Here is a 15,487-nt window from a genome sequence, read left to right on the forward strand (position 1 = left end):
CTACCACGTTCAAGATCGCTCGCCGGCCTTTCGTGGCCTGAGCCTCGGAGATCGCCTGCCCCACCACTGCCACACCTCAAGGGCGGTGGCGCGCTCCATTCGGCGGTGTGGTTGCCCAGAAACTGCGCTCGGGCCTCGACACAGAGAAGGGAGCGGCCGCCTTCATCCGTCAGGCCCGTGAGGGAAGCGTCAGAGCCGAGGGCTGCTGCGAATCAGCAGTAATTGAGTACGCGATGTCAGCCGCGCATGTGCACCTCCTACCTCCTAGCACCTAGGCCCATCTGCCATCTACCAGATCTGCCATCTCGCGCCCCACAATCGGGGGAGGACGACCCCGCTCCCCGGCTGATCGCATGGGCGGGGACTTGTGAGCTCCTTTTTACCCATCTTCTAGTAAGGGTGTCCGTTTTTATCTATTACTACAGTGGGAAGTAGCTGCCGCCTTGTTCATACGCGGCTCCAGCGAGTTGCTGCTCCTCGATCCACTCCCTCGCGCGCTGCGTCTCACCACCGGCCAACGTCGCGAGGGCATCGATGCGGATTCCTTGCTCTCCCGCGGCCGCCAGGGCCGCCGCCAGAGCCTCTTGGCGCTCGACTTCGCGGCATTCTTCAAGTAACGCCTGCGAGCGAATGGAGCCTGGTCTCGTGAGAATCAGCACGCAAACCTGGTCGTGCAGCGGGGCCTTTTCTTCGGGCAAACCTGGTCGTGCAGCGCCTCGAGCGACGAAGGCTCCTGCCCCGACAGCAGCAACCTGCCGGCTTGGCCCCAACCCGCCCTCCCCTCCGGGATGTGCGGTCGAAACAAGCAGTACATCTCGTATGCGCGCCGGTTGCCGTGAGCCACGAGCGCCCTCCGGGGCAGGGCCGCCGCCAAGTGAGCCAGTTTGATGTACGCCTCGCCAAAGCGCGCGCCGAACGCGGCAGAGAGCGAGCGCTGGGCCTGCAGCGGGCTCGCCGGCTCGGGTGCGGAGTCGGAGTCGTCGCCGGTCGCCAAACGCGACAGCGTGAGGCCACGAAGGCCGCGACTGGTGTACAACGCCGGCACGGCCTCTCCCAGCAGGTCGACCGACTGGGTTGCAGCGTCAAACTTGTTCGTGGCCGGCTGCGGCAGGCCGAGCGATCGGCCTTTTGCTCGCGCAAACATCGCGGCTAGTGCCGTGGCGAGCGAGAGGGATGCTTGCCAATCATGTCCAAGACGCTGCGCGACGCAAGCGGCCCACAGCGTCAGCGCCGGGCTGCGGTTCACGAGCACAGGCGTCTCGGAAAGAGGCGCCTCGCATCGGGGCGGCTGCAGGGCCGCCTCGTCGCACGGTGGTCTCGCGATTGCACCGCTGCGCTTCCGCTTGCGCGCACCGTCGGGCTCGTCCGCACAACCTGCAACTGAGGCCTCACCTCGCTCGGCAGCCTCCTCGGCCAGTCGGTCCCGCAGCTGCTCAGCCTCCTGGCGCTTTGCCTGGCAGACGGAGGCGATCGAGGGTGCCAGATTCGGCAGGGAAAGCACCCGATCCAGCTCTTCGTACGCCACATTCGCAAGCCATTCGCTGCCGCAGCGCGCTGCTTCTCTCAGAGCCATGTTGGCTGCAGAGGCTCGCGCCTCCGATCGACCCGTGAGCTTGGCCACAAACAGGAAAGCGGCGCGTGCGTGGGGATAGTCCTCGGCGCGGTTCGCAGCGTGGCCCACGCGCTGGAGCAGGCGGGCGTCCTGCATTGCAAGATACAAGCCTCCCTCCGCAGGGTAAGAATGGGAGGTACACTCACGGCTTGAGGGGACAGGGGAAGTAGGGTATGCGTGAGGTATGAACGTATCGGGGTATCTATTTCCATCTTCGGGGTAGGCAGGTAAATCCTGCCGTTGCGCCAGGTATGCATACGCTGGTACTTAAAGATACTTCGTAGACGCAAGCTAGACGTATGCTGGTATGGGGAGTTTGAGACGCACATATGGCAGTATGTTGCAACTCGTCTCAAGTACACAGGTAGCGGCGGTCACACCCGCAAGTATGGGTACAGGGATACCACTCCTTACGTGGTCCCGCAACCCCCCCAAGTACCCAGGTATCTCGGGGGCGCGCTCCAGTATCTGCAGTATCTGCAGTATCTGCAGTATCTGCAGTATCTGCGGTATCTGCAATATCTGCAGTATCTGCAGTATCCGCGGTATCCGCGGTATCTGGGTCGTCTGTGGCAACAGGTGGGTGGGGTGTGGCAGCACCACCCTCGCAGCCCAAATGCAAGACATGCCACACGCCCCACGCAAGCGAGGTTAGTAGGCGCCCCTCGCGAGACTCGCAAGAGATGCCACACCCCCCTCGTAATAGTGCATATTCTGCTTTTGGCAGCTGTTCCACCGAGGCTGAGGGGTGCCGCAGCCGCTGTTGTATAGCGCAATCGGCACCCACCCGTATCTGCAGTATCTGCAGTATCTGCAGTATCTGCAGTATCTGCAGTATCTGCAGTATCTGCAGTATCTGCAGTATCTGCAGTATCTGCAGTATCTGCAGTATCTGCAGTATCTGCAGTATCTGCAGTATCTGCAGTATCTGCAGTATCTGCAGTATCTGCAGTATCTGCAGTATCTGCAGTATCTGCAGTATCTGCAGTATCTGCAGTATCTGCAGTATCTGCAGTATCTGCAGTATCCGCGTACAAGCGGCGAAGTCTGTGGTATTGAAGTATGCATGCTTCGCCATACTTCGACACTTGTGTGTGGGAGGTATGGCAGTATTGTGCCGCCCCTCTCGCAGTATTGCAGTACGAGGAGGCCGGACGCCGGTATCCGGGTACCGGGCGCACTGGGCACGAGTACAGCAGTACGGATACCTGGCCCTACCACAGTGTGAGTCCTTGTCAGGTATGGCAGTATGGCGCTGACTTCCTAATGTACCCCAGTATAACCAGCCATTCGTGCCGTACGGATACTTTATACCCTACTTACCCTTGTCCCCTGAGCGATCAGAGGGTCGGGCTCACACAGGAAGAAGAATTTTCGGAACAAATTGCGTTAAGCATGGGGCAAAGACATGGGCTCTATGGCTCAGGCTGGACTCCTCTTGGTCCCTTCTGGTGCCCTAGGCCACACCTGGGCCTTACCTGGGGCTCTACACGGTACCGTGTAGGGGCCAGGCAGGGTTTCGGGTTTGCCCCCCGAAACTGGCCCGGAGGACCTTAATATGGCGCCGACGGTGGCTCGCGGCCGCCCACACCCGGAAAACGGCAGCGTGGGGGGCACCTCGTGTAGCAACACACAAACAAAGCAAACAACACAAAGGCTGGGTAGTAATGAAAACGTAAACAAAGTGCCGAAACAAACGCAGAGAGATCGGGTCTCTGGATCGGATGCCCCACGACGCGGGCAGGCTACTTTGCCGCTTGCCGCGGGCTCCCTCGGATCGGGGCCCCGCACTGCCGTGCCGCGACATTCCCTCTCCACCCCTCCCGATGGACCACGGAGCTCTACTGCCTCCTCTGTCGCTCTCCTGGCCCAGTCCCCATCGGTAGCAAGCCTGAGTTGTCCCAGACCGCACTTATCTTGGGTCTTTAAGCTCACACCGGCTCGTGATGGCACGGAGAGGGCTCGAGATTGTCTCCGGTGGACCCCATCCGAGCCGATTGTGAGGGCTTTCCGGAGGTCATTTTATCGGCGCCATCTCGACTGTGTCTGTGAAATGTCCCGACCCCTCTGGGGGGAGGCGAGGGCCCTAGGGGGTACCCATGCGGGGGGGAGATGGGGTCCCCCAGCCCGCCGCAGGCGCCGATTTTTTCGGCATTTTTTTCGCCCGATTTTTTACTTGTTTTCATGGGAATTCGGCGTACTTGCGCCATGCTATCACGCCTTGCGACATCCTTTCGGCGCTGCTGACCGTGCCATGCTGCTCAACTGACCGCCTGCATAGCTCGCGGCCTTAGTCTTCGGCATTCAGTGACGACCTGATCGTACGGCCAGTAGGGAGGTGTCCTTCCAGCGCGTGCACGCTTCTGACGCAATGCGCGTCACAAACTGCCTCGGATTGGCTGCTGGCACTCTCGAGGCTATGCCTACACAGCCTCGCGCGCATGGGCAGTCAAGAGGGACCATGCACCTTCTCAGGACAGCGCCGGTGCCTCTCTCTTGGACCGGCAAACGTGGTGGTCTCGTGTCACCGATGTGGGACCAGTGCGGCATCGCGCCATCGACAGCTCTGAACTGCGCCTCACCACTGACCGGGAAGGCCGCCAAGTGGGCCAGCACAGGTCGCACATTGTGGCAGCAGTCAGCAATGCATGTCTGATAGCTAGAGCAGCAGCATCAGGGTCGCAGGGTCGGATCGTGTCAAGCCTCTCGCCCGGCCGGCCGCGTGCAGACGTTGGCCTGTCTGCTGTCTGGAGTGATCTGTCGGCGGTCAGTACGACCGATCAGGTCGGAGTTTTCTGATGGTTGGAGGGTCTATCTGTATGTACTCCTCGAGATCTCTCCAAATCTGCCCTCTACTCAACCGTACTCATTCGGGAAGTCGGTGCTAGTAGAGACTAGTAGAGCCGGAGCCCCGTTTCCGCACTGCTGCGCACGGCGCACGGTGCCTCCGGGGGCCCCCGCCTCCCCCCAGAGCCGACCCACAGGCCCTTGTCCGCACAGCCCTCATTCACCAGGCGCATGGATGCAGTCATAATATGTAGCCCTTCTCTCCCGAATTTGGGAGCAATAGCCGTAAATAGTACTTTTTGGCACAAGCCGCCTAGTCTGGCCCCGGTTTACTTTCTTTGCGGTATCTTGACGTATCTCTCCGTATAGGCTGACCGTATCTCCCGCCGTATCCCGCCGTATCCTGGCCCGCCTCCACGGCTCACGCCGAGCAGCCTGGCCCTAGGCCCGGCCTCTCCGCGTTCTCCAGAGAGAGCGCGAGCAAACAAAAAAGAAACTTAGACGTCGATGACGAGCTCTCGCCAATCATGGGAATCGACAACTCGACAAGCGGGGCCGTCGAAGCGCGAAGTTCGCCCGTCGCGTCCGATTTGCGGTTTCACGCTTCACGGACGTCGCCCGTCAACCGCTTCAGCCCATGATAGACGCCAAACTGGACCGCAGCGCTCGGCACGCTCTTGAGAGCGTAGAGCGCGCCGCCACGGTAGAGGCGAGCCACGCCGCCCTCGCAGAGGAGCGCGCGCGCCGCCTCGAGGTACGAGAGCGTCTCGGTCCCGCGGTGCCACTGGATACGGCGTCGGACGGTGTCGTTTGGGTACATGACCATCCCGGCGAGGAGGGAGGCCAAGGTACCGTTGATCGCCGGCGCGAGCCACCAGTCGGCGCTGCGCGCCTGAAGCCAGCCGAAGGAGCCAAAGCGGGTGCCCTCAAAGGCCACCGCGCCGGCCGCCGTCGCCCCGACGCCGCGGTAGAGCGCTCGGACGCCGCCTCCCTCGCGCATCAGTGATGCCGTCACGGCGCCGAGTGATGCCGTGCTGACCGCCGCCGCCGCGCGCGTGCGCAGCAGGTCGAGCGGGTAGGTCAGCAACGTCGCGAGCACGCCGGCGAGCGATCCGGCCACAAAGTCGTGCCCAACGCGGACACGCAGTGCGTCCTGCGCCGCAAAGAGGATGGCCTTGGAGGAGGCGGCGCGCGCGACCGCCAGCCCGTTGCCGCGCCACATGCCCGACCAGCCCTCAGCGGCGAGCACGTTGCGGGCGGAGGCGAGCGCGCTGGCGTCGGGCCGCGTTGTCTGCCCGACGAGCCGCACGCGCTCGAGCGGCGAGACGACCGTCTTGCCGACGGCGCCAGCCACCGCGCCGTTGACGAGGCGCGTCGCGTGCCGGCGCGAGTCGCCGGCGGAGGAGGGCATGTCGAGCACACCGCTGCTGGTGACGGCGGGCGGGTCGTAGATCGCGTGGATCTCTGCCGACTCGAGCCCTCGCGGCCGCGGCAGCTCGACGCCTCCCGACTCAAAGCAGGCGCGCGCCTCGGATTCGATCCACGCCTGCCTCGGCCGGCAGCTCGGGTCGTCCGCGAGCCACTCGGAAACCGCGGCACCAACGAGAAAAGAATTTTGGGTAGCAGCGCGAAAAGAAGTGAGCAAATCCAGAACGAGGCGCTCTACCGGGCCTGCCGCGCGTACGGCTTAGGTGAGCAATTCCTCGCTGCGGCGCAGGACGAGGGCACATTCGGCGAGTGGCTCGACGAGCTACCCTTCGAGGTGGCTGCGGCGACCGCCCGGCTGCTCAAGCACCACGCGCGCTCCGGCGCGTGGGTCGAGAGCTCTCGCCCGGCAACCCTAGCCAGGCCTCACGCGCTGGCCGCGACCGCGACCGCTCGAGCCCGAACTGCCCGTCAGACATTGTTTGTGTCTGTGTGTCGCTCGTGCGTGCCGTCATCATCTGACAAAACAAATCTCATCATGTGTCCGGCGTCCACCCATACCGCGTTGGTGTCCAGTCCGAGCCTGGCTGTTCTTCACCTTTCTACCTACCTCAGACATGTCGGAATTGTCGGAGAATAGCGACTAGCACACCTCTGAGTCCCAGAAACCCGAGCGAGAGGAGGAGTCACGATTTGAGAAAAAAATCAGCGACGCCAGTGATCAGCGACGCCGCCAGTGAAGTCAGTGGTGGATCAGCGACGCCCCCACCATGCTGGCTTTTTCACGCCGCCGCCACCCTCGCCTCTTCCTGATGATGCCTCTCCTCACACTGCTGTCGTGCGTGGCCGGCGAGGCGCCGAGCCCGCCCGCCGGCGCGGCGCCCAAGGCGTCCAAGCTCTCCGCCTCGCGGGTGGCCACAAAGCCAGTGCTGGCCGGTGCCGGCGGTCCGCCGTCGTTGGACGGCGAGGACGACGGCGAGGTGGGAGTGGCCGCCGAGCTGGCCGCCGAGGTGGGCGGCGGCGGCTTTGCCCAGCGGCTGCAGGCGCGGCTGCGCGACCTGCTCGCGGGGCCCGAAGCCGGCGGTGAGGGCGAGGAGGCCGGCGCGGCCGAGGCGGCGCCTCCGAAGCGCGCCAACCTGATCATGATGCTGGTGATGATTGGGGTGCGTCTGGTCATGACGCTCTCGCTCATGTACTTTCGCAAGCAGCCGTCGCCCTCCGGCGTGGAGGACGTGATCCGCGCAGTCGGCGTCGAGGAGGGCGTGAGCACGGACGCGGTGGCCGACGCGGCGGCCGGCGCGGTGGCGGCGGCGGCCGAGGGCGCGGCCGGCGCGGTGGCGGCGGCGGCCAAGGGCGCGGCCGGCGCGGCCGGCGCGGCCGCGGCGGCGGCGGCGGCCGAGCTGCCCGCCGGCAAGGTGCTCGAGGTGCTGAGGGCGGAGGGGCTGCTGGCGGCCGTGCGGCTGGGGTGGGCCAAGCTGGCGGCTTTTGCCCGCTCGCCGCAGGCGGCGCCGGCTATGATGGTGCTCCTCATCCTGTCGATGAAGCTGGTGCAGCGGATCGACCCCGATGTCGCGTCCGCCGAGGAGCAACTGGAGGCCGAGGCGGCGGCCGCGGAGGCGGCCGAGGAGGCGGCCGCGGAGGCGGCCGCGGAGGCGGACATCGCGGGCGAGGCGGAGGGCGAGGCGGAGGAGGAGGAGCCGGAGGAGCCGGAGGAGGAGGAGGAGGCCACGGACTCGTCAAACTCGGCTTAATTCAGGGGCGTTGGCGAGGTGCGCGGCAGGCGGCCACGCACCAAGACCGTACATGTTTGGACGTATCGCGGGGTGCACCGTCCAATGCCAGCACTGCCTGGGGCGCGCGCATAGCATGTGGCACGTCCTACTTTTACATTGAAGCGGCCTCTAAACACACTCGCGGCGGAGGTTGATGCAAGGCCGCCCGGGCCACGCGCGCCACGCGGCCGCGCGGGGCGCGGCCCGCGGGGCTAAAGGGTGTGGATGCTGGGTTGAACAATATCGGAGGACGCGACCCACTTCGCCACAGACGGTCCCGCGCCTCGCCGCTATGACGGGGACACACCCCGCACCGTCCGCTGTGTCCCCGTCTTTGTCCGGAGTGAAAAGTCCAACGCGCTCGTCGGTGGCGGCTTCCCTCAACCTGCGCCGCGCTCGGCGAACCTCGACAGCGCTTTCGGTGGCATGCAGCTCTTTGCGACAGAAGCCTGGAGAGCAGCTCCTCTGCTGCTCACACACTCTGCACAGCTGACACAGCCTACTGTGCGGCTGCCACAGCTGTGACAGCGATGGGCTCGCCCTCACTGGCCCTCAGTCACTTGTGCTGCGGCTTGTGTGAGCGACACTGCTCGGCGACTGCCGGCACACTGTGAGACCATGGGTGTGAGGTAAAACCACGCTACCAGCGCTTGGTCACATCAGCCCTGAGGTCATATCCTTCTCCTCTGTTGATGGTAACACTTGTCTACTCGCTGGAGCCGAGCAGGAGGGCTTGGCGCACAACCCCTGTTCAACTCACCCTCCACTCCCCGTAGACCGTTAACGCGTTAGCGACGTATACAATGGGATGCGAGTTAATGCGCGGTTGGGGGTGCCTGAAAAGGGGAGCTCCCTCTCTCCCCACCCCGAGGACCTCTGCCCAAGCTGATGGTGCCCAGCCTAGGGGGCCTCAGGGGCTGTAGAGCCACACCTAGGAGAGGGGGTAGCTCACACCTTGTGGGCCGCACTGACCCTTCTCCCACGTGCCCTTGCCCGCCCCTCTGACCGCCTCCCGAGAGGCCCGACTTTGAGGGGCTGGTGAGAGCCTGCGCGAGTTGCGGATACACCCTGGTCCCCCAGGTGTGAACGTCACGTGTGAACAGTCTCAGTAGCCACTGTGAGTCTCCCGTGACTGCCGTAGTGTCTGTGAATAGTGCGGGGAGCGAGTAGATAGCCGAACGGGGGTTTTCCCCGACCTCCCCGAGGTCGGCCTGCGACCTCCGAGAGGTCTTGCGCCGCTGCACCCGCCGGGTTTTGCGAGCCCGGAAACGCTGAAAAGTAGGCTAGTAAGCGGGTGTTCTGTGTGGCTTGAGTAACAATCAAAGTTCTAATACCGCCCGGAGGTGCTGTCACTCCGTAGAACGAACTAAGTAAACCTCACCGAGGTCGCCACTCAACCTCCCGGAGGTCATGGCAGAGCGTCGGGCGCCATGCGCCCGCTCGCCAGGGCCCGGCCCGGGGAGTGGCAGTCGCTCTTCTTGCGACCTGCGTCAAAGGCTGCAGAACACGCTGCATATCGCCGGTTCACGGGCCCAAGGCGGTGGTTCACGCCTCGGGTCCGGCGGCAGCTCACGCCCTGCACAAGGTAAACTCCCAGTTCCGCAGATTGGTAGCGGCGGCGGGGGAAAGGCTGCAACCAGCCCTTCCCAGCCCAAAACCTTGGCTTCCAGCCTTCCCAAACCCAACCGTTCAGTTGTTGGGTCAAGGGGCGCAGAACCCCCCAAAGTCAACCGTACAGTAGTTCGACCACAAGCGGGAATTTTTTCCCAAGTCGACCCTTCAGAGGTCGCGTCGGAAAAGGGCAAAGTTGAGCTCTCAATGGTTGCATCAGGAGGTTGCAGACGGCCAAGTTGAGCACTCAGCGGTTGCACCAACGGTTGCGAAGATCCCGTCCAAACTTAAGGTCATTCACGGGTGTCCGCGGCCCACTGAGCACTGTGCCCGCTGGTAGGACAATGACCGCCGTAAACCCTGTGATCAGCTCCATGCGATCTCGGATATTTTTTGTAGGCACCGGAACGCCAAAAAACTACTATGTCTTCGAGTGAAAAGTAATCCGAGCAAAGCCGCGGCCGCAGTGAATTAAAAGGGGCGGTTTTCGAGGGGGGATCTGGAGAATCTGGGAATCTGCTCACCACGGACCCCCACCTCATCGAAAAACTTTTCACTCCAAGACATAGTACTTTTTTAAGGTGCTCTACAAGCTAGGCACAAAAGATATGGCATTGCAGGTCATTTAGGGCCCCTTAGACGGTCACTGAGTAGGCCAAAATCCCCACTGGGCCGGGAGCAACCTTAACCCAATAAAGGACGCAAGTTCGATGACATACTCTGCCGACCGGACGGCCGCTTCGGCAGCAGAGATGGGCGACCAGACTGGACAGGGCTGGATGTGCCAGAAGGCAGCGCAGCTCCTCGCTCCAGCGTCGAAGGCAATGCAGCTGGCCAAGGGTCTCATTGTCGGGAAGCTGCACAGCGAGCCTGTCGACACAACCGACTGGTCGACTCTCTCCGAGCTTTCAGGCGGGTACGGTGCGAGGGGCTTCATGGGGATCAACTTTCTGGGCCGATTCTTCACTGCGTCCAAAGTTGGCCGTGGGCATGGCAACCCCACAGACATGGTGCTGAACGAGGCGTACAAGGACCTCTCGCTCATGCTCATCCCCAAGGACGGCCAGGCCGAGGTCTCCTCTTTTGGCACCATGCTCAAGCTGGCCACTTCCACCAAGCAGCCTGACAACTGGAACGGCTGCCAGCCGCCCGACTTCCGCTACGTGCTCACTAGCGGCAACCTCCTGGACGGCACCAACCTCGCCCAAGTCATGAAGCAGCCGCACGCTGACAAGATCCTGCCCGACCACTCGCCAATCGGCCTCGCCCGCATGGCGGCGGGCACGAGTGCCCCAAGATTGGCTGTGATGAAGACGTGGCCGCCCACTCGGACCAAGAAGTCGAAGATCTGGCACAAGCTATCACGAGCAGCGTGCCATCCGATGTCCTCGACCTGGCATTAGCTCTCGCGAGCAAGTTGAATTTGAGCGACTCGCCTTCAAGCACGCCAACGCCCAGCACTGCAGACGCCTTCGTGGCTGCTACTGATCAGCGCCACGTGGGCTATTTCGCACAAAGCGTGGAACCGGCTAATGCATGCCCTCCACGGCAACGGAACCTCTTCACGGTCGCAAAGTGCCTCGGCGCGTCGGGCCGCACCCCGTGGCGAGGCGAGTGCGCCTGCACCGACCACGGCTGCCGCGCAAGACGAACAGGCAGAGGGGCTACGCCGACTGGCGGCTCAGCGGATCGGTCGCCTGTTGCAGGCCCGCCTGATGGCAGCCGCTGCAGCTGCGGCTCCTCCGCCACCACCGATGGTAACGGCGTTCGCCACGCCAATCGCGCCACCTCCAGCGCCACCTCCAGCGCCACTTCCGGTGCCGCCTCCGGCGCCACCTCCTGCGCCACCTCCTGCGCCGCCCCCTGCACCACCTCCGGCGCCGCCGCCGGCGCCACCTCCGGCGCCACCTCCGGCGCCACCCCCGGCACCACCTCCGGCGCCGCCTCCTCGCGGGCGCCGTCGCGCCGCGCGCGCCCAATTCTGCTGGCACACGGCACGCGTCGTCACACAGCCGCGGAGAACAGGCGGTGCTGTGCGTGAAGCGCGCGCGATCTCGTACTTTTAAGGCTGGATCCGGCCATTCCAAGGGTATACCTTTGAGAATCCCCAGCGTCTCACCCTCCTAGTCACACTCTCAATATCTCGACCAGGTGTGTATTCTTTTTGCTTGGGGTGGCCAGCATGCCGGGGTAGGTAGGGTAGGTCTGGGCACTCCCGTCGGGGTTTTCCCTCTCTTCACGCCGGAATTTTCAAAAAAAGAAATTTTCGGCGAAAATCACGACGTCAACCCTCCCCAAGTGGGTGATCTGGTGCTTGTAGGGCTTGATAGTGGCCTGCCATGTCACAGGAAGGACTGTGATTGCAGGAGAGTACCACCAGCCATCACTTTAGTTGGTATAGTACCCCACCTTCACCCATACCGTGATTTTCTTGCATTTTTGCTCCCGGCTGAGGGAGCAAGCAAGCCCACCCACGCTTATATACTCACCATTCTTACAGTGGTGTAGCTTGCGCATCGGCTGCAGCCTCTGCTGGGGCGGAATGCGCGGGGTTTTCGGCGCGATGCCCTCGGTGAGTACACGCTACTGCGGTGCCGCAAGCTCTTCTGCGCGCGCGTGACGTGTGGGACGCGTGCGCTGCGCTCAAACGTCGCGATTTGGCAATAGGCGCTCGAGCCGGCGCACAGCGGGCGGTTGCGCCGCGCAGGGGGGGTCGGGGGGGTGCGAGAGGGGGCGTGGGTCGGGCGCGCACCGGCAGGCCCTGGGAACGGCCGTCACGTCGAGTTGGGGGGTTGTCGGCGGCTCGAGCGCCGAGGCGTGCCGCTGCTGTGCCGTCGACAGCCCCTCTTCCGAGCCGGCGCGCGGCGGCGAGCCGCGGCCAGTGTCGCTGGTGCGGGGGCGGCGCAGCGTTTACCCCCCCCCCCCCCCGCGCCCGCCCGCCCGCCCGCCCGCCCTCAGGCCTTGCCCCTCCGCAGGCGCGGGAGCGCTCGCCGGCGAGCACCTCCTACCTCTCGTCGCCCGGCTGCTCCCTTTCCCCGTCACCCGCCGCGCCCTCGCCCGGCCGCCTCACCGCGCAAGGAGCGCTCGGCTGCTCGCCGCCGCCGCCGCGCGTCCCGCGCCGCCACGCTTGCCCCCTCTCCTGACGCGCACCGCCCGCGCAGACGGCGCTCCGGGACAGACGGAGCAGCGACCGCGCGCGCGGTCGCTGCTCCGCCCCTCCGTCGCGCGCGCCGCGCGCGCGCTGCGCCGCTGCCGCCGCGCCCCCCTCGCCGTCTGTTTCTTGCTGTACTCGAGTATGGTGTGCGGTGCGCGCACGCGCAGCGCACACAGCAGCCTCCCCACCCCCCTACCCACCCCGTCGCGCCGCCGATGCCGCCCCCGCCGCCGCCGCCGCCCCCGCTGTAGCGTTTGGGGTGGCGACTGGCGACGGCAAAAATGCAAAAACCGCCCCTGGCCACTGTCTTTTTTAGTTTCCCATAAGTAGGGTAGGTAGGTAGGTAGGTAGGTAGGGGCACCGCAGGGGCCGGTCAGGTTTTTCCAGAATTTCAGCATGCTGTCCGCCCCAAGCAAAAAGAATACACACCTGTCTCGACTATCCAACATGAAGTGCTGCGATCGGGACTGCCACATTTCTTTTTTCCTTTCTTTTTTGGGTCGTGTGGGCACCCTACGCACGCGCGGATGGGGCACAGGATCTTTTTGCACTCGTCGCCCACCGTGGCGTACCGCCAGATCGACTTGACCCAATGTACACACCAGTGAGGGAGGGCGAGACTCGAGGGGTCCCGTACCATGCGGAATCGACCCTCTCCACACAGCCTTGTTCACATAAACGCACAACTCCGGACCCAAGACGCACAACAGTCGAGAAGGGGAGAAGCCTTGTTCACAGAAAACACAACGCCATTCACGCCCCACAAGCCTGTCCTCTGCGGATTGTCGCAGGGGTTCAGAGCGCGCGCTGCAAAATGTCCCTCCCTTACGACCTCGACCCGAACTCGATCAAGCCGGGCGCCATGCGCTCGATGACGACAGACAAGCTCGCGTCGTTTTCGCTCGGTGGCACAAAGAAGACAGCCTTTGAGAGGCGCAAGGAGGAGCTCGCCGCCAAGCGCCGAGAGCAGGAGGCAGCGCTGGCTGCAGAGCACGCGCGATTCGTCGAGGAGTTTGAGTCGGGGCCCGAGCGGCCGACGAAGCAGTTTGTGCGCGGGGGCGTGCAGGGCGGCGACGTCGGGGCTTCCAGCAGCGGCAGGCCGGCCGCACCCACCGGCCCTCGCATCTCCGCACCTCAGCGGCGCGGCCCTAGCGCCGCCGCGCGCGCAGCCTTTCAGCCCGACGCCATCGACGGCGAGTCGCTGGACGCCGAGCCGCCCAAGCCGCCTCCGAGCGCTGCTGGCCGGCTGGCGGCAGCGCCGGCGCGCAAGGGGAAGGACAGGGGCCCGTCGCAGATGGAGGAGTTTATGATGGAGCTGCGGCGCGAGCAGGCGCCTGCTCCGCGCCATCCCCGCTCAGCCACCGCGCGCACCACGCCCCGACCCCAACACCCTCCCCCCCGCCCCGCTCCACCCGCGTCACCGCCCGTGCCCCCGCGCCTCCCAACGCTGGTTGCAGGAGGAGCGCGACAGCCGCGGTGAGCGCGACTCGGACGTGCGCAAGTCGGACGCGCCGACTTCCTTCGACAATCAGGCTTGCGCAGCGCCCACTCGCGGCGGACACGCCACGCCGCCGCCTCTGCCTCCTCCAGCCGCCACTGCCTTCTGCCGAGTTGCGCCCGCGATGGCCGATTTGCGGCCCAGGATCCCGACACTACCAACCTGTACATTGGCAACTTGAGCCCCAACGTCAGCGAGGAGGCGCTCTTCCGCTCGTTCCAGCACTTTGGTGCGATTCAGTCCGTCAAGGCGCTACCCCCCCCCCCCCCCCCCCTTCCTCCCCTCACTCGCACACACGCCATCCGCTCACCCGCTCGAGCGTGGCTGCTGCAGATCATGTGGCCAAGGTCCGAGGACGAGCGGCTGACCAAGCGGCTCAACGGCTTTGTCGCCTTTGTCAAGCGGGCCGACGCCGCGCGCGCCAAGGACGAGATGAACGAGACCGAGCTGCTTGGGTACGTGATGCGCATCGGGTGGGGCAAGGTACCGCCCCGCCCGCCGCGCCCGCCGCCCGCCCTCACCCCCCCCCCCCCGCCGCCGCCGCCGCTCTCTCCCCGCCGCACGGTTCCCGCCCCGCCGTCCCCAGACTGTGGCGCGGCCGACGCAGCCCATCACGCTCGCCTCCATCCAAGCCCGCGCCTCGAGCGCCGCGTCCTCGCTGCCCGCGCCGCGGCCCACGGGCATGGCACCCGAGGCGGTGTCTGTGCCGCCCAACCACGAGATCATCGACCGGCTCGCCCTCTTTGTCGCGCAAGAGGGGCACCCCTTTGAGCAGGCGCGAGCGCGCTCGCTCGCGCCGCCCCGCCCCCGGCTCGCCACCGGCGACGGCCCGCCCGCCCGCCCGACGCTGCCGCAGGAGGTGATGTCGCGCGAGGCGGAGAACCCGAGCTACCGCTTCCTCTACGACCGCGGCTCGGCGGAGCACCGCTACTATCGGTGGAAGGTGGCGTCCCTCTCCTCGTCTCTCTCCTCGTCCCCCCGTCGCGACACAGCAGCACTGTCGTGTCTGGCAGTCTGGAGGGGGGGTGGCACCAGGGGGGTCGCGGGCCGTCTAGCGGCGGCTCGCAGAGTGCACTATGTGCCGGGTGGCAACTCGACCCGGCGCTGTCCGGCACTCTTCCCATCAGGTCGTCTCTCTCTGCTGCGGCGACAGCGTGGACGCATGGGACACGGCGTCCTTCCGCCTGCAGCCGGACGGGCCGCTCTGGGCGCCTCCGCCGTGCTCGCGCCCGCCGCCAGCGCGTGACACTGCTGCCAAGCGTGACACTGATGCCAACCGCTCGCGCTCCCCGAGGCGCGCTGCCCCTCCCCACCGCGCCCGCCCACACCCTCCCCACACCCTCCCCACACCCTCCCCACCTCTCCGGCTGCAGTCGCTCGCCGTCGCGATCGCGCTCACGCTCACGCTCGCCGCCACGATCGCGCTCACGCTCACGCTCGCGCTCCCCGCCGGCGCGGGGGCGCAAGTTCGATCGCGACAACCACGCCCGCGGGCTCGAGCGCGGCCGCAGCCCCGAGGGCGGGCGAGAGCTCAGCGAGGAGGAGAGAGATGAGCTCGAGGACCTCTTGCGCGCCATGGTGGTGGAGCGGCAGGTGTGCCCCCCCCCCCCCTCCCACCCCCCCACCCC

The 15,487-nt window shown here is 65.3% G+C and overlaps 4 protein-coding genes across 4 annotated transcripts; 2 read left to right on the forward strand and 2 right to left on the reverse strand.

Moving 5' to 3' along the window:
* Positions 1 to 419: 419 nt before the first annotated feature.
* EMIHUDRAFT_213674 (hypothetical protein) lies at positions 420 to 1,708 on the reverse strand (the record flags this gene model as incomplete). The annotated part of the gene is made up of 2 exons (XM_005764793.1): positions 420 to 620; positions 701 to 1,708. 2 exons carry the CDS (start codon positions 1,706 to 1,708, stop codon positions 420 to 422), a joined length of 1,209 nt encoding a protein of 402 aa, XP_005764850.1.
* A 3,289-nt stretch (positions 1,709 to 4,997) lies between these two features.
* On the reverse strand, positions 4,998 to 5,810 carry EMIHUDRAFT_104285 (hypothetical protein; the record flags this gene model as incomplete). The annotated part of the gene is made up of 1 exon (XM_005764794.1): positions 4,998 to 5,810. The coding sequence occupies one exon, from the start codon at positions 5,808 to 5,810 to the stop codon at positions 4,998 to 5,000; it is 813 nt and encodes a 270-aa protein (XP_005764851.1).
* A 552-nt stretch (positions 5,811 to 6,362) lies between these two features.
* Positions 6,363 to 8,176, forward strand: EMIHUDRAFT_213677 (hypothetical protein; the record flags this gene model as incomplete). Its single annotated transcript, XM_005764795.1, has 4 exons — positions 6,363 to 6,392; positions 6,748 to 7,101; positions 7,240 to 7,392; positions 8,153 to 8,176. 4 exons carry the CDS (start codon positions 6,363 to 6,365, stop codon positions 8,174 to 8,176), a joined length of 561 nt encoding a protein of 186 aa, XP_005764852.1.
* A 4,963-nt stretch (positions 8,177 to 13,139) lies between these two features.
* Positions 13,140 to 15,360, forward strand: EMIHUDRAFT_437368 (hypothetical protein; the record flags this gene model as incomplete). Its single annotated transcript, XM_005764796.1, has 8 exons — positions 13,140 to 13,691; positions 13,819 to 13,893; positions 14,004 to 14,108; positions 14,193 to 14,342; positions 14,446 to 14,634; positions 14,716 to 14,802; positions 14,987 to 15,153; positions 15,233 to 15,360. Coding segments are annotated over exons 1-8 (1,416 nt in total), but the record flags the coding sequence as incomplete, so codon positions are not given.
* Between the last annotated feature and the right edge of the window lie 127 nt (positions 15,361 to 15,487).

This window comes from Emiliania huxleyi (genome assembly GCF_000372725.1).
Source record: "Emiliania huxleyi CCMP1516 unplaced genomic scaffold EMIHUscaffold_58, whole genome shotgun sequence".
Lineage (NCBI taxonomy): Eukaryota > Haptophyta > Isochrysidales > Noelaerhabdaceae > Emiliania > Emiliania huxleyi.